Below are 24,112 nucleotides of genomic sequence, written 5' to 3' on the forward strand. Positions count from 1 at the left end.
TAAGTTATGCATTTGCTATGATTACAAAGTAAATAGATGAGACATTTTACTTCTGAATATTGCACATTGCTAAGCTGCAGTGGCTTTATATAAAGACAATACTTTTGGGAATAACCATGTAAGGAATATGCAGAGGTGGAGTTGGAATGATAACATCAGTGCATTGTTATAAAAAATACACAAATAAATACACAAATAAATACAAAGTTTTCACTTGAAATGTAACGGAGGGTGTGCAGTGCGGATAGCAGCCGGTGTGAACAGTCAGTACATCATGTAAAATGTATTTGAAAAAATTATTTAATTGCATTGCATTTTTTTTTTTACAATTTCGAACCGAGCACTGGGAACCTTTTGTTTGTACCTTGTTTCTACCCGGACATAAAAACAACGCTGGTGTAATTTCCGGTGGGTGCCATCCCATCGTCTATGCGTACCATGCCAGCTCTGCTTCTGCGGCCAAACAAATTGTTACCCCACGTGAGTTAGAGGGAATTATGACAACGTGACGTCATTTATCTCTAGTAGACTGTGATATTAACGTTTTTATAGTAACGTCAACGTTGCGTTCACGGTACGTTGTTCTCTGTTACAATGAGCTCCGCGCCGCTGAAGAGGTTCTACAAGGAGCTGCCGGTGTGGATAGTGGACGACCACCACGACGTAAGCCTGGTCTCTCTCTCTCTCTCTCTCTCTCTCTCTCTCTTCTATCTCTCTTTCTCTCTCTCTTTCTCTTTCTTCTCTTCTCTCTCTCTCTCTCTCTTTTTTCTATATCTCTCTCTTCTATCTCTTCTATCTCTCTCTCTCTCTCTTCTCTCTCTCTCTCTCTCTCTATCTATCTCTCTATCTCTCTCTCTTTCTCTTTCTCTCTCTTCTACTCTCTTTTTCTATATCTCTCTCTTCTATCTCTTCTCCTCTCTCTCTCTTCTATCTCTCTCTTCTTTTCTATCTCTCTCTTTCTATCTCTCTCTCTTTTCTATCTCTCTCTCTCTCTATCTCTTCTATCTCTATCTTCTCTTCTATCTTCTCTCTTCTATCTCTTCTCTTTTCTATCTCTCTTCTTCTATCTCTCTCTCTCTTCTATCTTCTCTCTTTTTTTCTATTCTCTCTCTTTTCTATCTCTCTCTCTTTTTCTTTCTTCTCTCTCTTCTTCTCTCTATCTCTTCTCTCTCTTCTATCTTCTCTCTTTTCTTATCTCTTTCTCTCTATCTCTTCTATCTTTCTCTCTTTTCTATCTCTTTCTCTATCTCTATCTCTTCTCTCTCTCTCGTCTATCTTTCTCTCTTTTCTATCTCTTTCTCTCCTTCATCTTCTCTCTCTCCTCTCTCTCTTTCTATCTCTCTTCTTCTCTCTCTTTTCTATCTCTCTCTCTCTCTCTTTTCTATCTCTCTCTATCTCTCTCTCTCTCTAACTGACGTTGCCTTGGAGACTTCCGCCTAGCTAACCTAGCTATCATTGACATCTATGGCTATCTACCGTTGATTACCGTTAGCTTAGCGTTAATATTATATTTAGTTTTTTGCTTGCTTGCTGTTGGCTTTTGAACTCGGAGTGGACGTGTTCCCGTGTTACTACACTGAAGAAAAACGTCCATGTGATGAGATATTTCCCCATAACTTCTCATTAGTATTAAGTGTACTATTAGCTATGTTTCTATAGTAACCGTGAGGAGCCCCCTGGGGTCGGTGGAGAAATAGTAAACAATCCGTGCTCACGGTTTAATAAACGTGAGCAAAGTAGGAAGATATGCACAGATTCAAACTTCTGGCATCAATTACTCTATAGCGAAATGATGCTAAATCACAAATGACGCATCTTTCCTAACGTAGTAAGGTTAACAATAAGCTATTAAACGCGTTTTCTGTCTGTTTTACATCCATACTGGCAGCTGTCTCAGCGATAGATTTCATTTGTCAGTGTTGTTGTCTCATTAACCCGCCACTCACCCTTTAGCCCATCACAGACCCCCTGGTGATCTCTGCAGGAACTGGACCAACAATAGACTGCGAGACTGGCCTCTGGTCAGATAGCAGCTTTCTAAAACCGTCTGTCATAAGTCATTCTTGTTTCTTTTAGAAAGAAACAGATGTTACCATCCAGAATTTAGCAAATCACAGGCAGGTTGGACCACGATGAGCCCTTCACAGTTTGAGTACGGTTCATATTGTGTATCTGTAATTGTCATCTGTTCCAAAAATGATGTACCAATCTTTAACTGTGGGCCAGATTTGTCCTTCATTTTTAGGGATTGTTAAATGAGGTCTGAAGCCGCCTGAACCGAATCTGAGCCCAGAATTATTTCAGCTATTGAACTGTCAAACGGTATATTGTATAGTTGTTATCTTGTACATTCAGCGTGTAACTGATTCCTATGATTCTGCACAGGTGCTATTTTGCAGTGGTGTAGTCAAATGTATTGTAGTGGGTGTACTCCTATGTACATACACACACACACACACATATATATATCTATTATATATATATATGTGTGTGTGTGTGTATATGCGCCTTTGGGGGACGGGGGGGCATATCATTGGGGGGGTCTGGGTGTTCCTCCCCTGGAAAGACTTAATTTCTGTATTGGAGACACTTAATTTACCAATTTAAGGTGGAATTACCTTCATTTAGCCTACGTAAAGAAGAAAAACACAGATGACAATTCGAAATATATCAAAAATATAATGGAAAATGTTGTTCCGTGTCATTGGGCATTTTTAAGTGGATATATATATATATATTATATATATATATATATATATATATATATTATATATAACTATCTATATACTGGAGCATTCTTAGTGGGTATACATGCTATTACGTTGACTAAACCACTGCTATTATGTCTCTCTGATGTGTCAGTTAACAGCATTTTGTCATTTGGGCACTTTTTGACGAAAGAGCTAATGACTCACATGTAAAGTGTCTTAGGATAGATAGATAGATAGATAGATAGATAGATAGATAGATAGATAGATAGATAGATAGATAGATTCTGAGCTTCCAATAATTGGCAACCAAATAACTTGGATATAATACCGGTTTTCTCTGCACACCCCATTGAGTGGTAGATCTTAACACTGCTTGTTTGACTGTATCTTTTCTAGGTGGTGGGTCATATTTATCGTGCCATTGCATCAAGACACCTTCCCCTGAAGGACATAAAGATGGTTCACTTAGACTCCCATCCGGATCTGCTCATCCCCGTCAACATGTCCGCTGACACAGTCTTTGATAAGGAGAAACTATTGAGGTTTGTGCGGCGATGGGCGAGTCACTTCATTTACCCATTTAGTAGCCTGTGATTACAGGTAATGGATATTAGGGCGCACGATATATGGTTTATTTTTTGACGTCCTCGTTAGGGGTGGGGATCTCGGGGCACCTCACGATTAGATTCAGATAATTGGTTTAGAATCAAATCGTTGATTCTAAACCAATTTATCGATGCATCTTGGCAACAATTTTTTCCGTACATTTCCATGCGGGGTTTAAAAGACATATACATATAAATCTGAGTTTGTTTTTTTTAATTTTGAAATATGCAGTATTTGTCACACACAAGTTTTAATGAGATGTTTTGTCTACTGAGGTTTTTATTGTGTAGTAGAATGAATTCCTTGTGAGCGTCCCCTTCTCTCACCGTGGTCTTCCCTGTCAGAGGCTCCGTCGTGTTTAAAGGTGCAGAGTCGGCTTCTTAGAACATAAAACATGAGGTGGTCCCATGTAATGGGATAAAGTAGCCTAATTATTTTATGTATGTGAGAAGAAACTGAAAACATTCACGTTTAAGAAGCTGGACTCAAAGAATTCTTTACTTTGTAAAAAATGATTGAAACCGACTAATCGACTATCAAAATAGTTGGCAATTAATTTAAAAGTTGACAATTAATTGATTAATCTTTGCAGCTCTATTGTTGTCATTTAAAAAAAAAAAAAATTTAAAAATGAGGTATCAAAAGCAATATTCCACCACATTATTGCAGATTTTCCTCATATTGTGCAGCCCTAATCCCTAAACCCCTAGTCAGACAGTTCCTTTGTGTTGGACTCCACCAATCACTGTAGGGTTGTTGTTGTTGTTGTTGTTGTTTTTCAGTGAGTTGAGTATAGAAAACTGGATAATGCCCATGGTCTACGCTGGCCACGTGTCATGTGTGGCGTGGCTGCATCCGTACTGGGCCCAGCAGATCAGAGAGGGAGAACACCGGATGGCTGTGGGAAGAGACTCGTCCACCACCACCATCAGGTAAGATGTAGAAAGGGTTGGGCATCAAGGGCGCCCGGGGAGCTCACCTGGTAGAGCAGGTAGAGCCCAAATATAGAGGTTTACTCCTCAACGCAGGGGCCGCAGGTTTGGCTCCAACTTGCGGCCCTTTGCTGCATGTCGTTAACCCCTCCCCTTTGATTTCTTCATCCGTCATATGTAAATAAAGTAATGCCCAAATAATGTGAAAAAAAAAGAAAAGGATTGGGCATTAAGAGCCGATTCCAACTTCGTTTCAAATGTTTTTAATTGGAATCGTTTGGGAAGAATTTGGTTTGAATCCCATCATCGGTTCCAAAGTTAACATGCGCAGGTTTTGGGTTTCCGGAGCAGCCGCCGTATTCCCAGGCTTGCTGTGTTGCAGCCATAGAGCGTACATAGTAGTTATGGCGTTGACTCGGTGCCGAGACGCCAGAAGCTGCACTCTAGTGTGGCTTTACTTTGCGTTGGAAAAGCCCGGTAAGTCATCATTGAAACAAATAAAATCTTGTGACCCAATGTGACCCATTTCACCCCAACTACTACACCAAGACCTACTACTTCAACTACGTCCCTCAGCGAATCAGAATGGAGAATCACTAAAAACCGGAATCAAAAGAAATTGACTCAAAATTGTTCACAATCAAAACAATGCCCAACCCTAGAGCTATAGACTACGCCAAACTCTAAATGATGACCCAATTTAGTTTTTTCAAATCAATGAAAAAGCAGCGGGTGCGTTTGGGCGTGGCTACACACCAACCTGTCAATCATGAGAATGGCTTGGCAATGCTAACCATGGCCCTGTGTCCATTAAATTAGCCATGAACTTTTTGGGGGGGGTGTTGTCGTCGTCTTAAACATTGACCCTTTCACTGTGTGCATCCAGTTCGTGTAGGTTAATATTAACATTTTGGGTGCCTAAACATGTCATGTTCCATGTTTTAACAGCACCTTGCCAACCAAAGCTAGCTAGTGCTAGCTGGTGACTTAAGACAGTGGTTCCCAAACCTTTTCAGCTCAAGACCCAAAAGAGAAATTTGGTGTCTCCCCAAGACCCTAATTTACAAAAAATACACCATGAATCATTGTAACATCTACATTTTTAAACTGTGGACAAAAGACGGAACAAACCATGAATTTAAATGTATATGAAGTATATCTATTCCATTATAATGATGCCTTCGGCGCTGCTCGGTTCCCTTTGAATGCCTGATAGATAACAGGGAGAATCATTAACAATGACCACTCTCACTTGTTCCCATTACCATTTGCATCTGAGCTGAACAGACCAGTGTAGCAAAAAAGAACGCTCATTCACGTAAAATTGATGTGCATTTTACTCTGCCAATTGGCGACCCAATAAAACCCCATTTTGGGTCCCTAAGTTCGGGAAACATTGACTTAAGGTAATAAATGCTATGTGCAACCTTAGCCTCTTCTCAGGACTGTTTGGGTTCGTACAAACTGGGCTTGACTGACAGTTCCCCACTCGTATGTTTGCACCTTTAGGGCGAGATAACTTACCCTGTTATCTTTCTGGTACATGTGAGTTTTGGGACTTTATGTAGCTCCAGCGCAGCTCCCCCACTGCTTGAGCCTGACTGGATTGAAAACACCTAAGTAAAAAGTAAAGGACCTTTTTTAAATGTAGTACATGTGTTTTTATTTTCTCTTTGGTTTGTTATAAACTCCACTTCCTCCCACTCTCTCTCTCCTCTTCCCTCTGTTTCTCTCCCCTCTGCGCAGGGTGACCAGTACAGACAACTACTTCCTCAGTGACGGTCTGTATGTGTCGGAGACGCAGCTGGAGAACTCGAAACCTCTCTGGCTCAATGTGGTCAAAGTCAATCCTGTTAAGCCCAGTCCCGGGTCACTTCCAGGTGTGTTCTTTAGCCACTGACGGCAGGTGGAAAGGAGACAGGGTGTCTCTAGTTCACTTAACAACATTAGTAGTTGGATTACTTTGATGTCAAACCGGAAATATTTTGTTACCTCGGATGTTTTCAGCACCGGGGGAAAAGGGTTTGTTGTAGTCCAGGCTGCTTGGAGACTTTCTGGACAATTACACCAGCAAAAAAAACCACATTTTCCACAGAGTATCAATGAAACAGCCCATTAGTGTGATGTCCTGTTCCTGCAAAGGCAAGGCAGCTTTATTTGTATAGCCAATTTCAGCAACAGGGAAATTCAAGGTGCTTTACAAAAAATATTAAAGAGCAGTTAAAAACGATAATACAAGTAACACTGCAGTATAAGAAATTTACAAATATTTAAAGAAAGGCAGCATCAAAAAGAAAGGTCTTCAGCCTTGATTTAAAAGAACTGAGAGTAGCAGCGGATCTGCAGGTTTCTGGGAGTTTTTCCAGATATGAGGAGCATAGAAACTGAACGCTGCTTCACTGTGTTTGGTTCTGATTCTGGGGACAGAAAGGAGAAAGGTCGTCTGGTTCTTCATAGTTTAGTAGCAGATCCGAAATGTTGAGTGATTTCCAAACTAGCAAAAGTATTTTGAAATCAATTCTTTGAGGCACAGGAATCCAGTGTAAGGACTTCAGAACCGGAGTGATGTGATCCAGTCTCTTAGTCTTAGTGAGGACTGGAGTGATGTGATCCAGTCTCTTAGTCTTAGTGAGGACTGGAGTGATGTGATCCAGTCTCTTGGTCTTAGTGAGGAGTGGAGTGATGTGATCCAGTCTCTTGGTCTTATTGAGGACTGGTGGGATGTGATCCAGTCTCTTGGTCTTAGTGAGGACTGGAGTGATGTGATCCAGTCTCTTGGTCTTAGTGAGGACTGGAGTGATGTGATCCAGTCTCTTGGTCTTAGTGAGGACTGGAGTGATGTGATCCAGTCTCTTAGTCTTAGTGAGGACTGGAGTGATGTGATCCAGTCTCTTAGTGTTAGTGAGGACTGGATGATGTGATCTAGTCTCTTGGTCTTAGTGAGGAGTGGAGTGATGTGATCCAGTCTCTTGGTCTTAGTGAGGACTGGAGTGATGTGATCCAGTCTCTTGGTCTTAGTGAGGACTGGAGTGATGTGATTCAGTCTCTTGGTCTTAGTGAGGACTGGAGTGATGTGATCCAGTCTCTTGGTCTTAGTGAGGACTGGAGTGATGTGATCCAGTCTCTTGGTCTTAGTGAGGACTATAGGGATGTGATCCAGTCTCTTGGTCTTAGTGAGGACTGGAGCAGCAGCGTTCTGAATCAGCTGCAGCTGTCTGGTTGATGGTTTTTTTTTTTAGGGAGACCTGTAAAGACCCCATTACAGTAGTCTCGTCTACTGAAGATGAAAGCTGAGACAAGTTTTTCCAAATCCTGCTGAGACACAAGTAGACCTTATATATCCCAATTACAGTTTTCCGTTGGCATTTCCGACCGCACTCGAAGGCAGCTTCACTTCACAGAAAAAGAAAAGAGACATGGTGAGAGCTTTAGTGTTACCAAACCTCCCTGTCAGTTCAGGGCTTGAGTTTTGTTTTTTAACCCTCATCATGTTTTAACGCGTTGTTGTGGCAGTGCTAGAGGCAGTTATGTTTCCTGTTTCCTGTACAGGATTCTCACACCGCCTCAAAGCACAGCTCAAAAACACTCCGACAAGTCTGATATCCGTTACACGATTAGCCACCGCAGCGTAACGTGGGGTAGCGTTTCTCCAAAAGTTGAGTCAGTCTCAACTTTTTGCAACAGGCATGCTGCGTTTTTTTTTTTAGCCGCAGCTTGTAACTCCCCGCGTACTAACGTTACTCGGTACGTAACGTGAGCTCACAATGTCGTGTGTTTCTCACTCCCGTAACTTATCGTTCATCAGACGTGACATGAGAAGAGGAGATTAGCTAACGTTAGCCAATTAGCTAACGTTAGCCGACCTATTTATCAAAAAAATATCACATTCGAGTAGAATGGATTTTTATACTATTCGAATTATAGCCCTAGTCTAGTCTCACTAACTATACCCTTGTAGCCGAGCTGCACCAAGCCTTACTTTGCCGGGGGGGGGGGGGGTTAATTTTGGATTTTATTCTGGATTTTAACCCCATTCTCTAATCCTGTTAGAAAGTGTTTTAATCAGATTTGTGTTTTTCTGTGTAACATTTCAGAAAAGAAAAGTGAAGAAGAAACGGCAAGATGGTTTGCCAAGAGACCCCGTACAGACTGCAGTAAAGCTGGGGAGGCCAGCTGCTCTGAGGCCCCCTTAAAACGCACCGACACACTGCAACCAGCAGAGGGCCCCACTGGGACGAGTTTGGGTGATGACGATGATGATGATGAAGGATCCACCAGTTATGTTGTTAAGAGAATACGTGCATTTCTAAGTGAGACCGAGCCATACATCTTGGACATAGATTTGGATTTCTTTTCATGTAAGAATCCCTTCAAGGAATTATACACACAGGTATATCCCGCTTATACACCTCATGTGTTAGCTCTGTAGCTGTGATTGCTTTCAAACCATATTTTAAGTTATCATTACCATGTTAGTCATCAACAACCAGTCTACAGTTTAGCCTGGAAATCCAGACCCAAATCTGAAAGATTAAGGGTCCGGCATCGAGTAATGAAAGTCGCCCATCTCGAGGGGCGGCACCAAGCGTGCATTTGAAAATCTCACTGCACGCAATTGGATAACACTACGACCAATCACAACAATACACAGAGGGACATATCCAGAGCCCCATACGCTTAGCTACCAGCGAAGCTAAGTGGTAAATTAAACTGTCGTTGTGTGTTTAGCTCGCCTCTGGCCCGCCTATATCAGATACAATGATGTGATTGGTGTAGCTCGCCTTTGGCCCCGCCTATATCAGAAACACCAATGTGATTGGTGCAGCTCGCCTCTGGCCCGCCTATATCAGATACAATGATGTGATTGGTGTAGCTCGCCTTTGGCCCCGCCTATATCAGAAACACCAATGTGATTGGTGCACCTCGCCTCTGGCCCCGCCTATATCAGAAACACCAATGTGATTGGTGCAGCTCGCCTCTGGCCCCGCCTATATCAGATACACCAATGTGATTGGTGCAGCTCGCCTCTGGCCCCGCCTATATCAGATACACCAATGTGATTGGTGCAGCTCGCCTCTGGCCCGCCTATATCAGAAACACCAATGTGATTGGTGGAGCTCGCCTCTGGCCCGCCTATATCAGATACACCAATGTGATTGGTGCAGCTCGCCTCTGGTCCGCCTATATCGGATACACCAATGTGATTGGTGCAGCTCGGCTACAAGAGCATAGTTAATGAGCAGCATTACTCGATGCTAGAGTGACTCGCTGAGCAAATTCAAATTGTGCTCTCGCGAGAACTCTGGATTTCCCGGGTATCAACATCTACAAATTAAGAGAATTTTTACTGCTATCTTATTGCAATACTTATTATTTTAGCACTTTCTAGCAGTCAGTAATTTGGCCTTACAATTCAAAGAGGTTTGGAACAATCCCCGGCCCCGACGGGAAATGCATCACATCCAGAAAGTAAAGTAACAATCCTTTATCCAACAACATAAAATAACAGAAATACTAAACACAGGGTTAAAAGCTGAGAAAGCATCACTTCAATACATTGTCAAAGATTGTTATTTGTGTAACAGAAATCTCTTGCATACATTGCGTACATAATATGAAACCAAACCAACACTAAACCAAAGTACAAGCAAACCCGCGACATGCTTCCAGGCAAACTACAAAATACGAAAAGATGTCATTTTGACACAGATACATTTAACAAATGGCATTTTGATATTTAAAGGTCTCTAGGTTTTGACACATGCAGATATAAATGTTATTAAAAAAACTAAAATAATAAATGATCAATTTTTAAATATTGCACCTGTCAATACAGAATGAAATATTCTGTTTTGCGGTCAGTACTGCCGACATTGTCTTTGCTGTAATCAAATCAGTATATATTTATGTTTATAGTTTATAGTTTGTCAGCCAAAGCCTGAAGCACAACAAATGTGCCAATGTACGTTTAAAACTATGTCCATGTACATAGGACATCTGTGTCTCCTTGAATTCACCTCTGTTCTGTTGTTGTGTCTAGGAAGAGTACGCCATCCTTAAGGAGCTCTACAACTTCAGAGGACCCAGGCCCGATGCTGCGGAGGTCAGACGTTCAACCAAAGATTACACAACAACCTCGACAATCCAACCTCTCACCTTATACTCCACTGATATTTAACTGTTAAAGCATGAGGCTAGAGAAAATAATTAAGTGGAATTTTTAAATTATTCCAATGTTAAGTTTAATCCCCTGAGGGACAAATCCTAACTTTATTTGACTTAAACCCTCTAAACCCACGCTCAATGTTAACTTAAGTTTACTAAATAACACGTGTGTCTGTCCGTCCATCCGTCCGTCTCTATCTCTGTCCGTCTCCAGGAGGAGCTTGATGAGTGTGTGGATTTCCGTGTTCACCAGTTAGAAGACCTGGAAGCAGCGTTCGCTGATCTGCTAGAGGACGATGGGGAAGAGACGGTTACACGCTGGGCCAGCAACCCTGGGTAACTTTTCTCTGGGTCTATTTCCCCCGAAATGTATAGAACCATGTGCTTCCTTAGCATTGAAGGCAATGTACCGTTTAAAAGCCCTCTCTTTTTTTCAAGTAACTGTCAAAATGCCAGCTGTGAAAAAGGCCCATGGTAATAATTTCAATGTTAAGGGTGAAACCTATCCAGCTTGTACCATCTGCAACTAGAGATGTTTAGTTGAGTTCATTTCTTTATTTGACAGGGGCGGTGTGCCACAACTGTAACTGTTGCATTTATGAGGTGCAGAGCCGTGCATTGTGTGTCTGTAGACAGTAGAAACTCCATGCCATGGACATTAGTTTTCTGTCCATTGTTAACAGATGCTCACAAGTCTCTGAGCTAGAGTTCAAGTCAATGGCCAATGTTGCACAAAACGTGTTAGCTAACCCAAACTGGAGTCCCCGTCTCTGAATCAGTGTTATCTTACTTTTTTTCCTCCATGTGTTTTCAGCATGGCTTCATTAGCCCAGCTGGTTTCCAGTTTGAAGTCGAGGAATCTGTGCCCGGACTATGAAATGGTAAGAAAGTCTGGACCGAAACTGCCAACCACAGCTACAATCTAACGCATATATGTTGGGGCTGCACTATTACGGCCAAAATAACAAGAACAACAATGATATAAATACCACGATTATTCTTTGATGTTAGGGTTAATTTTTGCTTCCATGGCGTACCTCTAAGTGAATAGGGCTGGTCTATTTGGATTATCCAATTCTCGTATCCAATTCCTTATATTTCTTTATTTCTTGTATTTCTACTCTATTTATAATATTTGTGCAACTACAACACAGAGTTTCCCTTCGGGGATCAATAAAGTATTTCTGATTCTGATTCTGATTGATTTCCCAACGCTACACCATCCGTCTCAGCCGAGGACGGGGAACGTCTGGCTCAGTCGCGTTGAAACCCAGCAGCCGGATGTGTGTCGTTGTGCTGTAGCAGCCCGATGTCGTTTCAGGTGATTTCCACAGTGAGCGGCCGTGCATAGTGCCACTGCTGGAGCAGCGCTGTCCGGCTGACTGGGTCCTTCCCGAGTCATGCTGTTAGTTTAGGAAGCGCTTGATTTGATATGCAGCGGCCTTTTTTTATGAGCAGTGCACGCACTTTAAAGGTAAATATCGCAGTCGATTATACTCGTTTAATTGTGAGAAGCAATAATGGGTGAACCGTGACTCGATTTAATATTTGAATAATTGTGTCACCCTACTACATTTATGATACTATGTTAAGGTATAACTGCAGTAATAACTGAAATGTCCATACAGTTATATGTGTTTTCATGAGTGATGATTTCCTAATTGTATGTGTGGCGCTGTCATTTACTGTTCCCTTGGAGGTTTGCCTGATGAAGACCTAAAAGGTTGATCACTCCAAGTTATAGTTGCACATTCAACTTTCTGTGATGTGAATGAAACATTCAGAAATGATTTGTAGAGGAGTGCCTTTCATAGTAAAGGCATACATAATTCAAATGAAATGAAAGATTTTAAAAATGTTATCCCGGGGCATTGTTTTATTCACACTCATAACGTTTTATCTGATATCATGTTTCTCTCTTCTTTTATGCTCCCCTCAAGCTGATGCTTGTTTTTTTTGTCCTATTTTCCTACACTCCCTCCCTTGGTTCAACCCTCCGGCTCTCTCTCTCTCTCTCTCTCTCTCTCTCTCTCTCTCTCTCACAGGTCCACCAGGCAGGGTTAACCTGTGACACCGTGGAGCTGCCTCACCACATCAGCACTGATGAGGAGATCGACAGACTCGTCTCGGCGGTGCAGCTGTGTCTGAAGGCTCTGCCCAAACCTACACTGGTAACCATGTCCAGGTAAACAACACGGCCACACAGACTCAAAGATATACAGAAGCAAGAGTCTGAACTCAGGCAGGCCTATCTTGTAAAAGGTAGAGTAGTAGAGAACAGGGCTGGGTCTCTGCAATGATTTCCTAGGCAAGGCAAGGCAAGGCAGCTTTATTTGTAGAGCACATTTCAGCAACAGGGCAATTCAAAGTGCTTTACACAAAATCAGTTAAACAGATAAAACACAAGTACAAACAGTTAAAAGTCATAAGCATTAAAAACTAATAAAACACATGAATAGACAGTTAAAAACAAAATAGAAACATAAGGACACATAAAACACAAGAATAAAAGTTACAGTGCAGCATAAGAAATTTAAAGAAATTAGCATTAATTTAAAGAAAGGCAGCATCAAAAAGAAAGGTCTTCAGCCTTGATTTAAAAGAACTGAGAGTAGCAGCGGACCTGCAGGTTTCTGGGAGTTTGTTCCAGATATGAGGAGCATAGAAACTGAAAGCTGCTTCACCCTGTTTAGTTCTGACTCTGGGGACAGAAAGTAGACCTGTCCCAGATGACCTGAGAGGTCTGGGGGGGTCATAGTGTAGTAGCAGATCTGAAATGTATTTTGGACCTAAACCGTTAAGGGATTTATAAACTAGCAAGAGTACTTTGAAATCAATTCTTTGAGACACAGGAAGCCAGTGTAAAGACTTCAGAACTGGAGTGATGTGATCCAGTCTCTAAATCAATTCTGATTCACAAGGTCCAGATTTGATCCTAATTAGGTCAGGGATATTTAAAAATAGAATAGTCTTAGTGTATAGATGTCGGTAGATCACAGTACTGGGATGACTGGCCTTATATTGTGTATGTGAATAGCAATCAAGAGCTCATCGGGACCTACCCACATTTTTACAATCAGGTCGATATATGTAGAATACTCATCATTTGGGCTACTGGTAGGATTATATGCGAAAGGTATGGAAAGGTGTGTGTATGTATACTGTATGTACAGTGTATATATATATATATATTAATTTTGTTTTTCACTCATTTGTTGTCTCTCCCGTTTTCGCTTAGTGCAAGATGTTGTTTTTATCTGTTTCTATAAAAGGCAATAAAAAGGTATTCACCTTTTTATATTAATAAAAAAAAGGATAGTCTTGATTTTCATTGTACATTGTATTAGGCAATGGTGTAGTCTAATGTATTTTAGTCAGTACACTGTAGTATATATATCATATCGATCTTCATAGTAGGGGGTCTGGGTGTCCTCCCCCAGGGAAGTTTTGAGCATCAACAACTTAATTTTTCTGTATTCAGATACACTTTTATGCAGCAACTTTACCCCGGAAATACCTTTTATTTAGCCTATGTGATGAAGAAAAACACATGAAAATTCAAAATATATATCAAAACTATAATGAAAAGTATGCTGCATGTCAATGGGCATTTTTAAGTGGGTGTATGGAAATCCTGGAGCTTTCTTTTACCTGCGTATCATTACTCCACTGGTGATAGGATGTAGTCCTGATGGTGTAAAACATCAGCAAAAGTGCAAAACAGGTGAATGAAAAAATATTAAAGAGCCTCTGAAAGTCACAATAAACATATAGAAAGAAAAAAAATTACAATACCAATTATGCTTGTATGTAAAAGATTCTAAGAGAACTTGTGGTGTAAATTGTACGAGCAAGTAGCAACCCTTCAATATTTAATGTTTACGTTAAGAATTGACCCCCAATGTCTAAAGGGCTTTTTACTTATACAGCCATGGTGAAAAGGCAAATATTAAAAGATTGATTTCAGGATTTTATGAATCAATATCAAATCAATCAAGCAAAGATTGATTTCAATTGGAGAATTGAATATTTTAACCCAGCCCTGGTCAAGAAAGAATTGAAAAGGGTGTGTGTGTGTGTGTGTGTGTGTGTGTGTGTGTGTGTGTGTGTGTGTGTGTGGTGTGTGTGTGTGTGTGTGTGTGTGTGTGTGTGTGTGTGTGTGTGTGTGTGTGTGTGTGTGTGGTGTGTGTGTGTGTGTGTGTGTGGTTCTCAGGTCCAGTCTGGATGAATACTGCCCAGTAGAGCAGGTGGATTCGGTCCAGAGCAGAGTACTGGCGGTTCTGGAGAGCCTGTATGGAGCGCTGGACTTACACAAAGACTACGAAAACAGCAGCACAGAGACTCAGGACTGTCAACCACAGGCCTCCTAACACACACACACACACACACACACGTACGTCACTTTTGGATTGGATGTACCGTTTGATAAAGACAACCACATCAAAAAAGGACCCGTCAGGGGCTGTTTGTTTCAATGAGTTTCTGTTATATGTTAACATTAGAAGTGGCCATAGATGTTGTAATACTTATCAACAAATAACATGTGCAGACTCAAACCAATGAAAGATGTTGAAACCCATTTAAAAGAGTATGTGTCCAAGACAGTAGGATGCCCCAGCAGACATGATCGAAATGATTTGGGTTCATTTTCATCTGTTTTTGTAACCTGGAAATATTGGTTCAGTTTAGTTTTTCTTGAAGGTTTTAGTTTTTATTTAGTTTCCGTTTACTAAAAGTAATTTGTACTGCTTATTTTCGTTTTACAGTAGTTGACTATAATAACCCTGCAGTCACCCCTGCTGACTAGTCTGGATTTCGGCGGAACTAAGCCCGCCCACAACATTTGAGGTCGGGAAGTTTTGTCTGGAAGTGATCCGTTGGGGAGCGACTATGCTCCAACCAGAGCTGTTCGGACCAATCAGATCGTTAGGGCGGGCTTTAAACGATGATGGACAGAGAGCGCTTGGGTTGAATTGGGTTAATGCCATTGGGTTGAACAAAGACGGCTGCTGCTGGAGAATTGAGATGTGTAGATTCCCCCAATACGTAGAAGATATCGACAGCACGTTCATTTTAAAAGAGGAACAGAGAACCGCGATCGAGGCATTTGTCGATCCAAAAGATGTTTTTGCCGTACTTCTTGTGGAATTCATGCGTCACATACTCCACATTGTTCTGATTGGTTGTAGGTCTATCCAGTTGAGTGCAGAGGCCGATTCGGTTAAAACCTTGAAACACCCCATAATCACATCCCAATGGAGCGCTATAAGACTCACATTCTGACGAGTCGGAGTAACACCACGTCAGGCTACCTGCTGACCCCCTCACCAGCAACAACAACTCAACTGCACCATCTAGTGGATTGAAAAAGCAGTGGATTGTAGTATTTTAGTACCAATTTATATAATTAAAGCTTGATACTTCCGGTATCCGTGTATCGATACAGTACTGCCATGGAAAGTATAGCGATACTATGCTGTATACCTTTTTTTTTTTTTACCCCACCTCAACTAATCATCTGTACACTGAATGCCGTGTAAAATCAGTCATGTGCTCCTTTACTATTTGTTTTACACTGTTTTTTGAAAAAGTAAATACAAATAGTAACTATAACTTTTTGTTTTATTTATTCTACTATAAGTAAAGCCAACACATAACCATAACCAATGCATGTGAGCTTCACATGGTCAGAATCATTTATCAGTTAGTTTTTATTTTACAAAATACTTCCTCCCTTAAGATGTATTCATTCAGAAGGATATGGGCCGGCACAAAGGGGGTCAGCAGAGACCAAGACCACCTGGGACCTGACACAATGGGACTTTATTACTGAATCTCTTAAGTATCGGAAGCAAATATTGTGGCAAAGTAGTTTAATGAAGTTATGGTTCCTATGACAGGTCGGTATTGACTGAACTCACTGTCTGGACTCTTTCTTTTACAGCTTCTTAACATGAACAAACAATTCAATATCCCATATACATAATAGTAGTAATACATAATACTAACAATACATAATACTAACAATACATAATCTGTAGCCTACTACTGTGGATGTTTTAAATTTAAAGGGAATTATCTTAAGTGTACTTTTGGGGGTGTCAGTAGCTCAGTTAGTAGGGAGTTGGGTTGGGAACCGGAGGGTTGCTGGTCCAAGTCCCCATACGGGTCAAAGTATGGTGGTAGCTGGAGGGGTGCCAGTTTACCTCCTGGGCACTACCTCAGTGCTCTCTTGAGCAAGGCACCAAATCCTCAACTGTTTGGTGCGCCATTTCATGGGCAGCCCCCCCTCTGACATCTCTCCATCAGTACGTTAGACCTGCACGATTAGGGGTGCAATATGAATCCCAGTGTTTTAGCTTACAATTGATATCACGTTTCTCTGCCACAAAGTGTAATGATTATTGCAACACATGGACCAAAACAAAACAAAACCAATTGGTAGTACCAAACTGATTATTTATTTGTTTTGAGCCTATAGCACATAGCGCATCGCCACACGCCTGTAAACATGGGAGGCTTCAATGAAGAGAAGGGAGCGCTTTAAAACCTATTTTATACAGTCTATGTTTAAAAGTCACAGAAGGAAGCAGTAGCGTTTGTAATGCGGACGGCTCGTAGAATTAAATAAGAATCAAAGTCCTTTAAAAATGAACGGGATGAATCAAGATCGCGATTTTATAACGATTAACCATGCAGGCCTACTCAGTGTGTGTGTGTGTGTAATTCAGGCCTGTCTGTGATATGTATAATAATGAAAACCGAGTTAAAGCTTATTACCTTAATTTTAACTTGCGGGATTAATAAAGTATAAATCAGGGGTCTTCAACAGGGGGTCCGCGACCCCTAGGGGGTCTGCGGAGGTACTGCATGGGGGTCGCGAAAGTTTTGGTTGATTAGACTTTTTTTTTTATATTTTTCCACTAATTGAAATGTCTTTAAATCCACATTAACATGAATTCAACACACTGTAGTAAACAGATAAATGGAGGCAGAAGATGTCTTTCCGTCATCAGTGCATGAATATATGAACCTGTGTATTATTTGAGCATCTTAGTATTGAATGCACAATAACAAAAGGTACATTTACACATGGCACTATAGGACCATACCATACCATACCAACTTTATTTGTTAAGCACTTTACAACAACCAAAGTTGACCAAAGTGCTGTACAGAAAATAAACAAACATATTTATAATTAATAACCATACAATTAAAAACACACAAAGTAGCAAATAAGAACAAGTAAAAGAAGTCGACATCTTACTATGTGTCAAAAGCCAAAGAGAAAAGATGGGTTTTAAGAAACCCAGTTTGATATAACACCGTTTTATACAATATATATATAATTAGGGGGTCCCCGCTCCATCTCGCCATCAGTTTGGGGGTCCTTGGCCTGGAAAACGATCGTTGAAGACCCCTGGTATAAATTATTGCTTACAGAGTCTAGTTTTGGTGTGGGGTGGCGCCTGCGGGTCCACTATTATACCTGTAGAGGACGCCATTACGCCTCAAATGCACATCTGTCTAAAACCCTCAAAACTCATTTTGACAGTGAAGAAAACCCCGGTTACTGGCCTGAGGTCCGGTGATGAGTGTTACCCGGTCTAAAGGGGTTCAGTCAGACATGTTTGGGAGAAGTGAAGTGAGAGAACTCAATGTTTGTCTGTAACCCTCGTGTTGTACGACCATCAACACCTTGAAAATCAACACCTTTGTTGACGCTTTTAATTGATGTTTGTAATTTTTTTCTTATGTTTTTGTCCCTTTTTTTTTTTTTTTACACTTTTTTGATGCTTTTTTTTCAATGTTTGTCACTTTTTTTGACATTTTCAACACTAGGTAACACTAACTTATTAACTTTAGTTTTACAGTTATTTTTGGAATTTATGGTCCATAAACCTCACTTATAGGAAATTATACCTGATGTTTGAGTTAGAAAAGATAGATTAGATTAGATGATACTTTAGTCATCCCACAGTGGGGAAATTCCCTTGTTACAGACGCATTTTCTACAATAAAAGCAAAAAGAAACAAGTAAACACAAGAAAAACAGGCAAACAATGAGTAGAAGGTAGACTGAATGTAAAGGGGTGTCAAATAAAGGTTTTGTAAAGGTTTTGTAAAGGTTTTGTAAAGGTTTTGTAAAGGTATTGTAAAGGTTTTGAAAAGGTATTGTAAAGGTTTTGTAAAGGTATTTGTAAAGGTTTTGTAAAGGTTTTGTAAAGGTTTTGAAAAGGTTTTGTAAAGGTATTTGTAAAGGTTTTGTAAAGGTTTTGTAAAGGTATTTGTAAAGGTTTTGAAAAGGTTTTGTAAAGGTATTTGTAAAGGTTTTGTAAAGGTATTTGTAAAGGTTTTGTAAAGGTTTTGTAAAGGTATTTGTAAAGGTTTTGTAAAGGTATTTGTAAAGGTTTTGTAAAGGTTTTGTAAAGGTATTTGTAAAGGTTTTGTAAAGGTATTTGTAAAGGTTTTGTAAAGGTTTTGTAAAGTGCGGTTGCCATAGTACAAGAAACAATATTGCAGTGTAAGTAAGTGACGTTAAAAATTTAATTGAATATGTAATTAAAGTAATAAATCAAAAGTAGGTTACCATAATATAAGTTACATTTACCTGTGACCATAAAAAATCAGAAATTAGGAATTCTTTAGACTAAAATTAAAAGAATGGATGTTGATGATAATCACAGACTGGAATATGTCAACTTTTACTCAACACTATTTCAAAAACACTTTAATATGTTTTTCAAATGCTATAAAATTGAATAAAACGCCCCAAAATTAATGAAAGTAGAGATTTGTACTTGGCAAAGAGCGTTGGGTGGAATCAATCATGTTATTTTGGGGAATTAAAAAGATCATTGATATAGGAAAAGGGGTACATTTGACCGAGGACAACATGAGGACAACATGAGGACAACATAAGGACAACATGAGGACAACATGAAGACAACATGAGGACAACATGAAGACAACATGAGGACAACATGAGGACAACAAGAGGACAACAAGAGGACAACATGAGGACAACAAGAGGACAACATGAGGACAACATGAAGACAACATGAGGACAACATGAAGACAACATGAAGACAACATGAGGACAACATGAAGACAACATGAGGACAACATGAAGACAACATGAGGACAACATGAGGACAACATGAGTGTTAACAAACGTGTCCCAGAAGCGGTGGGCGTGCACAAATCACGGAAAGGCGTCGGTTCCTGAACGCGTTTCTCTGGTTTGGGAACGTGAGGTTCTCTCTGCGCGCGGGCAGCCAGTGATCGGTGACCAGCACCGGACCAACACACACACAGACACACACACAGACACACACAGTGCACGGACGAGACGAAGCAGCAAGCCGTCCAACAACATGAAGGACAACAGTTTACCCCGCATCGTGCTCATTATCTTGTGCACGGGGGTTTTTATCGCCGTTTTAATCGTTAACGCCTTGGCCGGAGCGGGCAGAGGTGAGTTAAAATAACGCTATTCACACACTTTTTATGGCGCTAAGTTAACGTTACAGCTTACGTTTCCTGGATATTTTTAACACTGAAGAATTCAACATAACACACGTTACATGTGGCATTTTGTATTAGGACACGTAACATGTGTTTCTCATTACTCAACTGTGTTTTTACTGGTTACCAAACCGTTTTCCCTGGGCGGGACACTCCCAGACCAGCTAGGGTTAGCTAACGACGGATGGGTGGAAACTCGTTAACTTATTGTTGTGTAGCTGACGTTCATGAGCTAAAGTCATGGAAAAACAAGGCAGAAAAATACTTTTGCGTAGGGTCGGTTCACCCAATTTAACATAGCATAGGCGTTTTCAAACTTTACCCTCAATGTTGGTGGATCCAATAATTTAGCTAGTTGGTTTGAATGTAATTTGTGGCGCTTAAAGCAATCACAATAAGACTCCACAGCAACATATCTGGCAGGAAAAATACATACAAAACTGTCAGTGCAGCATATTTGTGTTTCCTAGGATGGAGAAGGCATGTACCGCCCTGCTCGGCCTCTGATTGGCTAGTATTCGTTGTCTTCTTTTGCTGGATTGGTTAGGCTTAGTTGGGGTAGCGTTCTCCGCAGAGTTCCAAGCCAATCAGAGGCAGAGTATAGCAGCGTGGGGCGGGACATACCTTCGTCATCCTAGGAAATGAAAAATCATCATCTGGTGCTCCTATAGACAGTTAAAGAAACTCCTGGAAGTGGGAAAGTTATTTAAGAAAAGAAGAAATGACGACATCCATGGGTAGGGTGTGGCATAAATGTTTTTTTATATGAGCAACAGATGCATCAACAGAGTCAGACATATTAGAAAATGTCTATAATACTAGGAATACTACATGAAAACTTTTTTTTATTCATCATTTTACAGCGACATGGCTCACTTTTTTTAGATTCTGTATCACCAACACTTTTAAGTAATAGAAGACCCACTGATTATTGGTGCATACATAAACATGAAGATGAAATACACAAACAAATGTGGAAACAAATACATAACTCCACCAAACTTTTATGTTTCAAGATGTTTAGACTTGGAAAACAAACATGGCCACCCATAAAACTGTTGGCTAGTAAAACTCCACGTTGAAGTAAACGTAACAACTCGGCTACTTCTGGTTCAGCTAACTAGGATGGGGATGAAATGATGTAATTGTGCAGATCTTCTAGACTTTTTCAAATGTATCAGATGGGATGGATCCAATTGTAGTTTTTTAAAGAGAGCAAGATGGGGGTGGTGGGTTCAAGTCCCCATACATACCAAAGTATTGGTAGCTGGAGAGATGCCACTTCACCTCCTGGGCAAGCCCCCCCCAACTGCTCAAGGTGCTGGTCCAGCTGGCAGCCCCCCCCACACACACACACACACACTCTGACATCTCTCCATTTGTGCATGATCAGGTCCTGAGCATGTGTGTGTATTTCAGGCCTGTGTGTTATAATTACTAACAAAGCAGAGTGTAAATTGTAATTTCCCCACTGTGGTTCAATAAAGAGTATACATTTTAAATGATTATTTATTATAAACACACACATCCAGTACAGGAACAGTGCAGAGGATAGTGGTAACCCCCCCCCCCCCCGCACAGCATCTGTTTAGCAGCGGTGACACATGCCGGATAGATTAAATCCTGATAGTGAAACAAGTCAAAACTACGTATCCACTTATTTACAGCCGCCTCTCTCAATATGTAAGTCAATGGGAAAAAGTCTTTTTGGGTCATCACATAATATGCCAGGAGTCCCAAGTCCCCTGTTTGGCCCCTGTTTGGCTGCTATGTTCAATTTGCTTCTTCAGAGCCTGTCTCACTTCCTGCGGGCCTGGCCTTCTCACCCAAGATCCCTGTTGGGCTGTTTTAATGGTCTCTTACTGTCTTACTGAATGCTACTGTTGTTTTCCAGGTCCTTTCCATTCCCCTACAGGGAATGTGTCAAGCCGCTACGAGACAGACATCACCCCAGCTGGCTGGACCTTCTCTATCTGGGGTGTGATCTACACCTGGCTCACCCTGATGGTCATATACCTCACTACATATGTATTCAGAGGGTAAGCTGGCATCATCATACTGTAGTCATACTAGACGTTTACACATGCAGATTTAACAGTTGTCTGATCGCCAGAGCAACATGCAGATGAAACCGATGTCTCTCTCTTCCTGTGAACAGATCCTGGGCTCAGTGTCTGCTGCCCTACTCCTTCTATTTTTGCTGGCTGTCCAACATGGTGCTGAACATGATATGGTTGCTGCTGTGGGACAGAGAGTACGTCTGCTACCTTTACCGATCACTTTATTCATTTGCACAGGAAAAAGAACAGCAGGGGAAACAGAGACGTGTAATGTGGACGTGTGGATGAGCGTATTAGACATTAGCATTTATAAGGAGATTCAACGGATGATGCCAAACGATTTTGTCCATTTTCTACAAACCATACCAAACCATAATCTATGTGCTCAATTAGTTTTTAAATCAGTCATTACACAGCGGAATATATTTGACTGTATCTGAGAAATGTATCAATCAAGACACTTTTAGGCCACCAGTTGTTAACTTTGAAGTGAAAACACAGTGAGAGGGTCAAAGTTTAAGATGAAAACACAGATTGCACCTATAAACAAGTTCACAGCTATTTTAAAAGGGAATTATGCCGGTTTTTTTTTTAGCTTAATTTACCTTAACTGAACAGCTTCGGAGTCATAGGAATGGTTATATGACTTTTTTTAGTTCAGCCATTCAGAACCGGCTGACAAGGCAGCAGTGGAGGTTTTCACACAATCGTCATGGCTGAGCCGGCAAAACAGAAACAGAAACTTAGGACAGCGTTGTTGGAGGAACAGAGAAAGAGGAAACAGCGACTGACTGCGGGGAGAGCCAGATAGAAGTTAACATTGGAGCTGCCAAATATCTATTTTGAAGCTGTGGGGGGGAGGGGGGCTCTAGAGAGAAACCTGCGAGCAAAAAGCAAGAAAACTGCAAATAAAAGGCCAAAACTGCATATCGCCCCTTTAATGTCCACAGTGTCAGGGTTAGCATTGCTAAGCCTCATTCCTGATTTGAGAGGTCAGCGTGTAGCCACGTCCTTAACGCATCCCCTGCTTTATCTCTATTTTAAAATAAATGGGACCATAATTTAGAAAATGAACATCGTGCTGTATTGTAAAAACTTGAAAGTAGTGATTGAGACCATAAAGTCATTAGGAAAATGTTGACTGAGTGAGAAGTCTGGGTCATTTTGTCCTAGACGTCTAGAGAAACAGACTTCATTTTGCAACCTTAAGTCTCAGATTAGTTGGTATAAACGTGCTGTATAAATTATAAATTAGATGTAGCAGATTCGATTTGACCAGCTATCTCTGACATGTGCACTAGTAATGAAACGATTGATCTTGGGACGCTGCTCCTCTCTTTTTGTCTTCCTCTGTGTTGCAGGTTGATGCTGGCAGCTCTGATTGTTTTAATCCTGATGGCGATTACCAACTACACCGCTCTGTTCTTCTGCTGCTTCGCCACCGATTACTACGGCCTCTGGTTGCAGACGTACCATCGCAAAGACCTGGCCTGTCTCCGAATACTGGTATGTGTTCAGATTATATCGTTAGGACAAACCCCTTGAGACGTAGCATCTCGTTTTGGTGGGGGTCCCAACATGTAACGTAATCATGACATAACAAAAGAGAAGTAAAAGAAAATGACAATACAATTATCGATACGATAACGTACATGCAACATGCATAAGTTCATTAAAACATTACAACCGCTAGGGGGCCAAAATGACCAATAACAAATAAACGGTAGAGTGTGAGTTGATCACCAACTACCGACGGATATAAACATTATAAACATGTAATAAACATCATATACATATAATATAGGTGTGTAGGAGCGGCCAGTACTTCAACGTGCATTCGTTCGTAGTGTCACAACGATCCGTTTCTTTATTTTATAACTGCAACAGCAACATAAATAAACTTGTTTTAAACAAAGAAAAAAACGATTGTCTCACAAATTGCGGTTGATAAATAGTTTGTCCTTCCGCTCTCTAGTCATACACACACACACACCTGGCTCACGTGAGGTCTAAATATAGAGTTAACACCCCCTGTCATCATCGTCATCATCATCACCGCCACCATCATCATCGTCACCATTAACAGGATCAACAGTAATTGTAATTA

At 40.8% G+C, this 24,112-nt stretch overlaps 1 protein-coding gene across 4 annotated transcripts in view; it reads left to right on the top strand.

Moving 5' to 3' along the window:
• The first annotated feature begins 402 nt into the window (after positions 1–402).
• c12h5orf22 (chromosome 12 C5orf22 homolog) overlaps positions 403–24,112 on the top strand; it is a 28,088-nt gene continuing 4,378 nt past the window's right edge. For 2 of the 4 annotated variants that reach the window (XM_032532352.1, XM_032532351.1), the window contains exons 1-6: positions 12,460–12,599; positions 14,628–14,807; positions 19,736–19,894; positions 21,840–21,984; positions 22,104–22,199; positions 23,367–23,511. In XM_032532352.1, the coding sequence (XP_032388243.1) occupies positions 14,708–14,807; positions 19,736–19,894; positions 21,840–21,984; positions 22,104–22,199; positions 23,367–23,511 (645 nt within the window). In that variant the 5' untranslated portion in view covers positions 12,460–12,599; positions 14,628–14,707. Of the gene's footprint in view, positions 664–3,107; positions 3,254–4,099; positions 4,250–5,995; positions 6,130–8,343; positions 8,640–10,289; positions 10,353–10,628; positions 10,751–11,228; positions 11,296–12,459; positions 12,600–14,627; positions 14,855–19,735; positions 19,895–21,839; positions 21,985–22,103; positions 22,200–23,366; positions 23,512–24,112 lie in introns of those variants that run through there. The other 2 variants (XM_032532350.1, XM_032532349.1) reach the window with 2 other exon arrangements.

Source organism: Etheostoma spectabile, chromosome 12 (assembly GCF_008692095.1).
Source record: "Etheostoma spectabile isolate EspeVRDwgs_2016 chromosome 12, UIUC_Espe_1.0, whole genome shotgun sequence".
Classification (NCBI taxonomy): domain Eukaryota; kingdom Metazoa; phylum Chordata; class Actinopteri; order Perciformes; family Percidae; genus Etheostoma; species Etheostoma spectabile.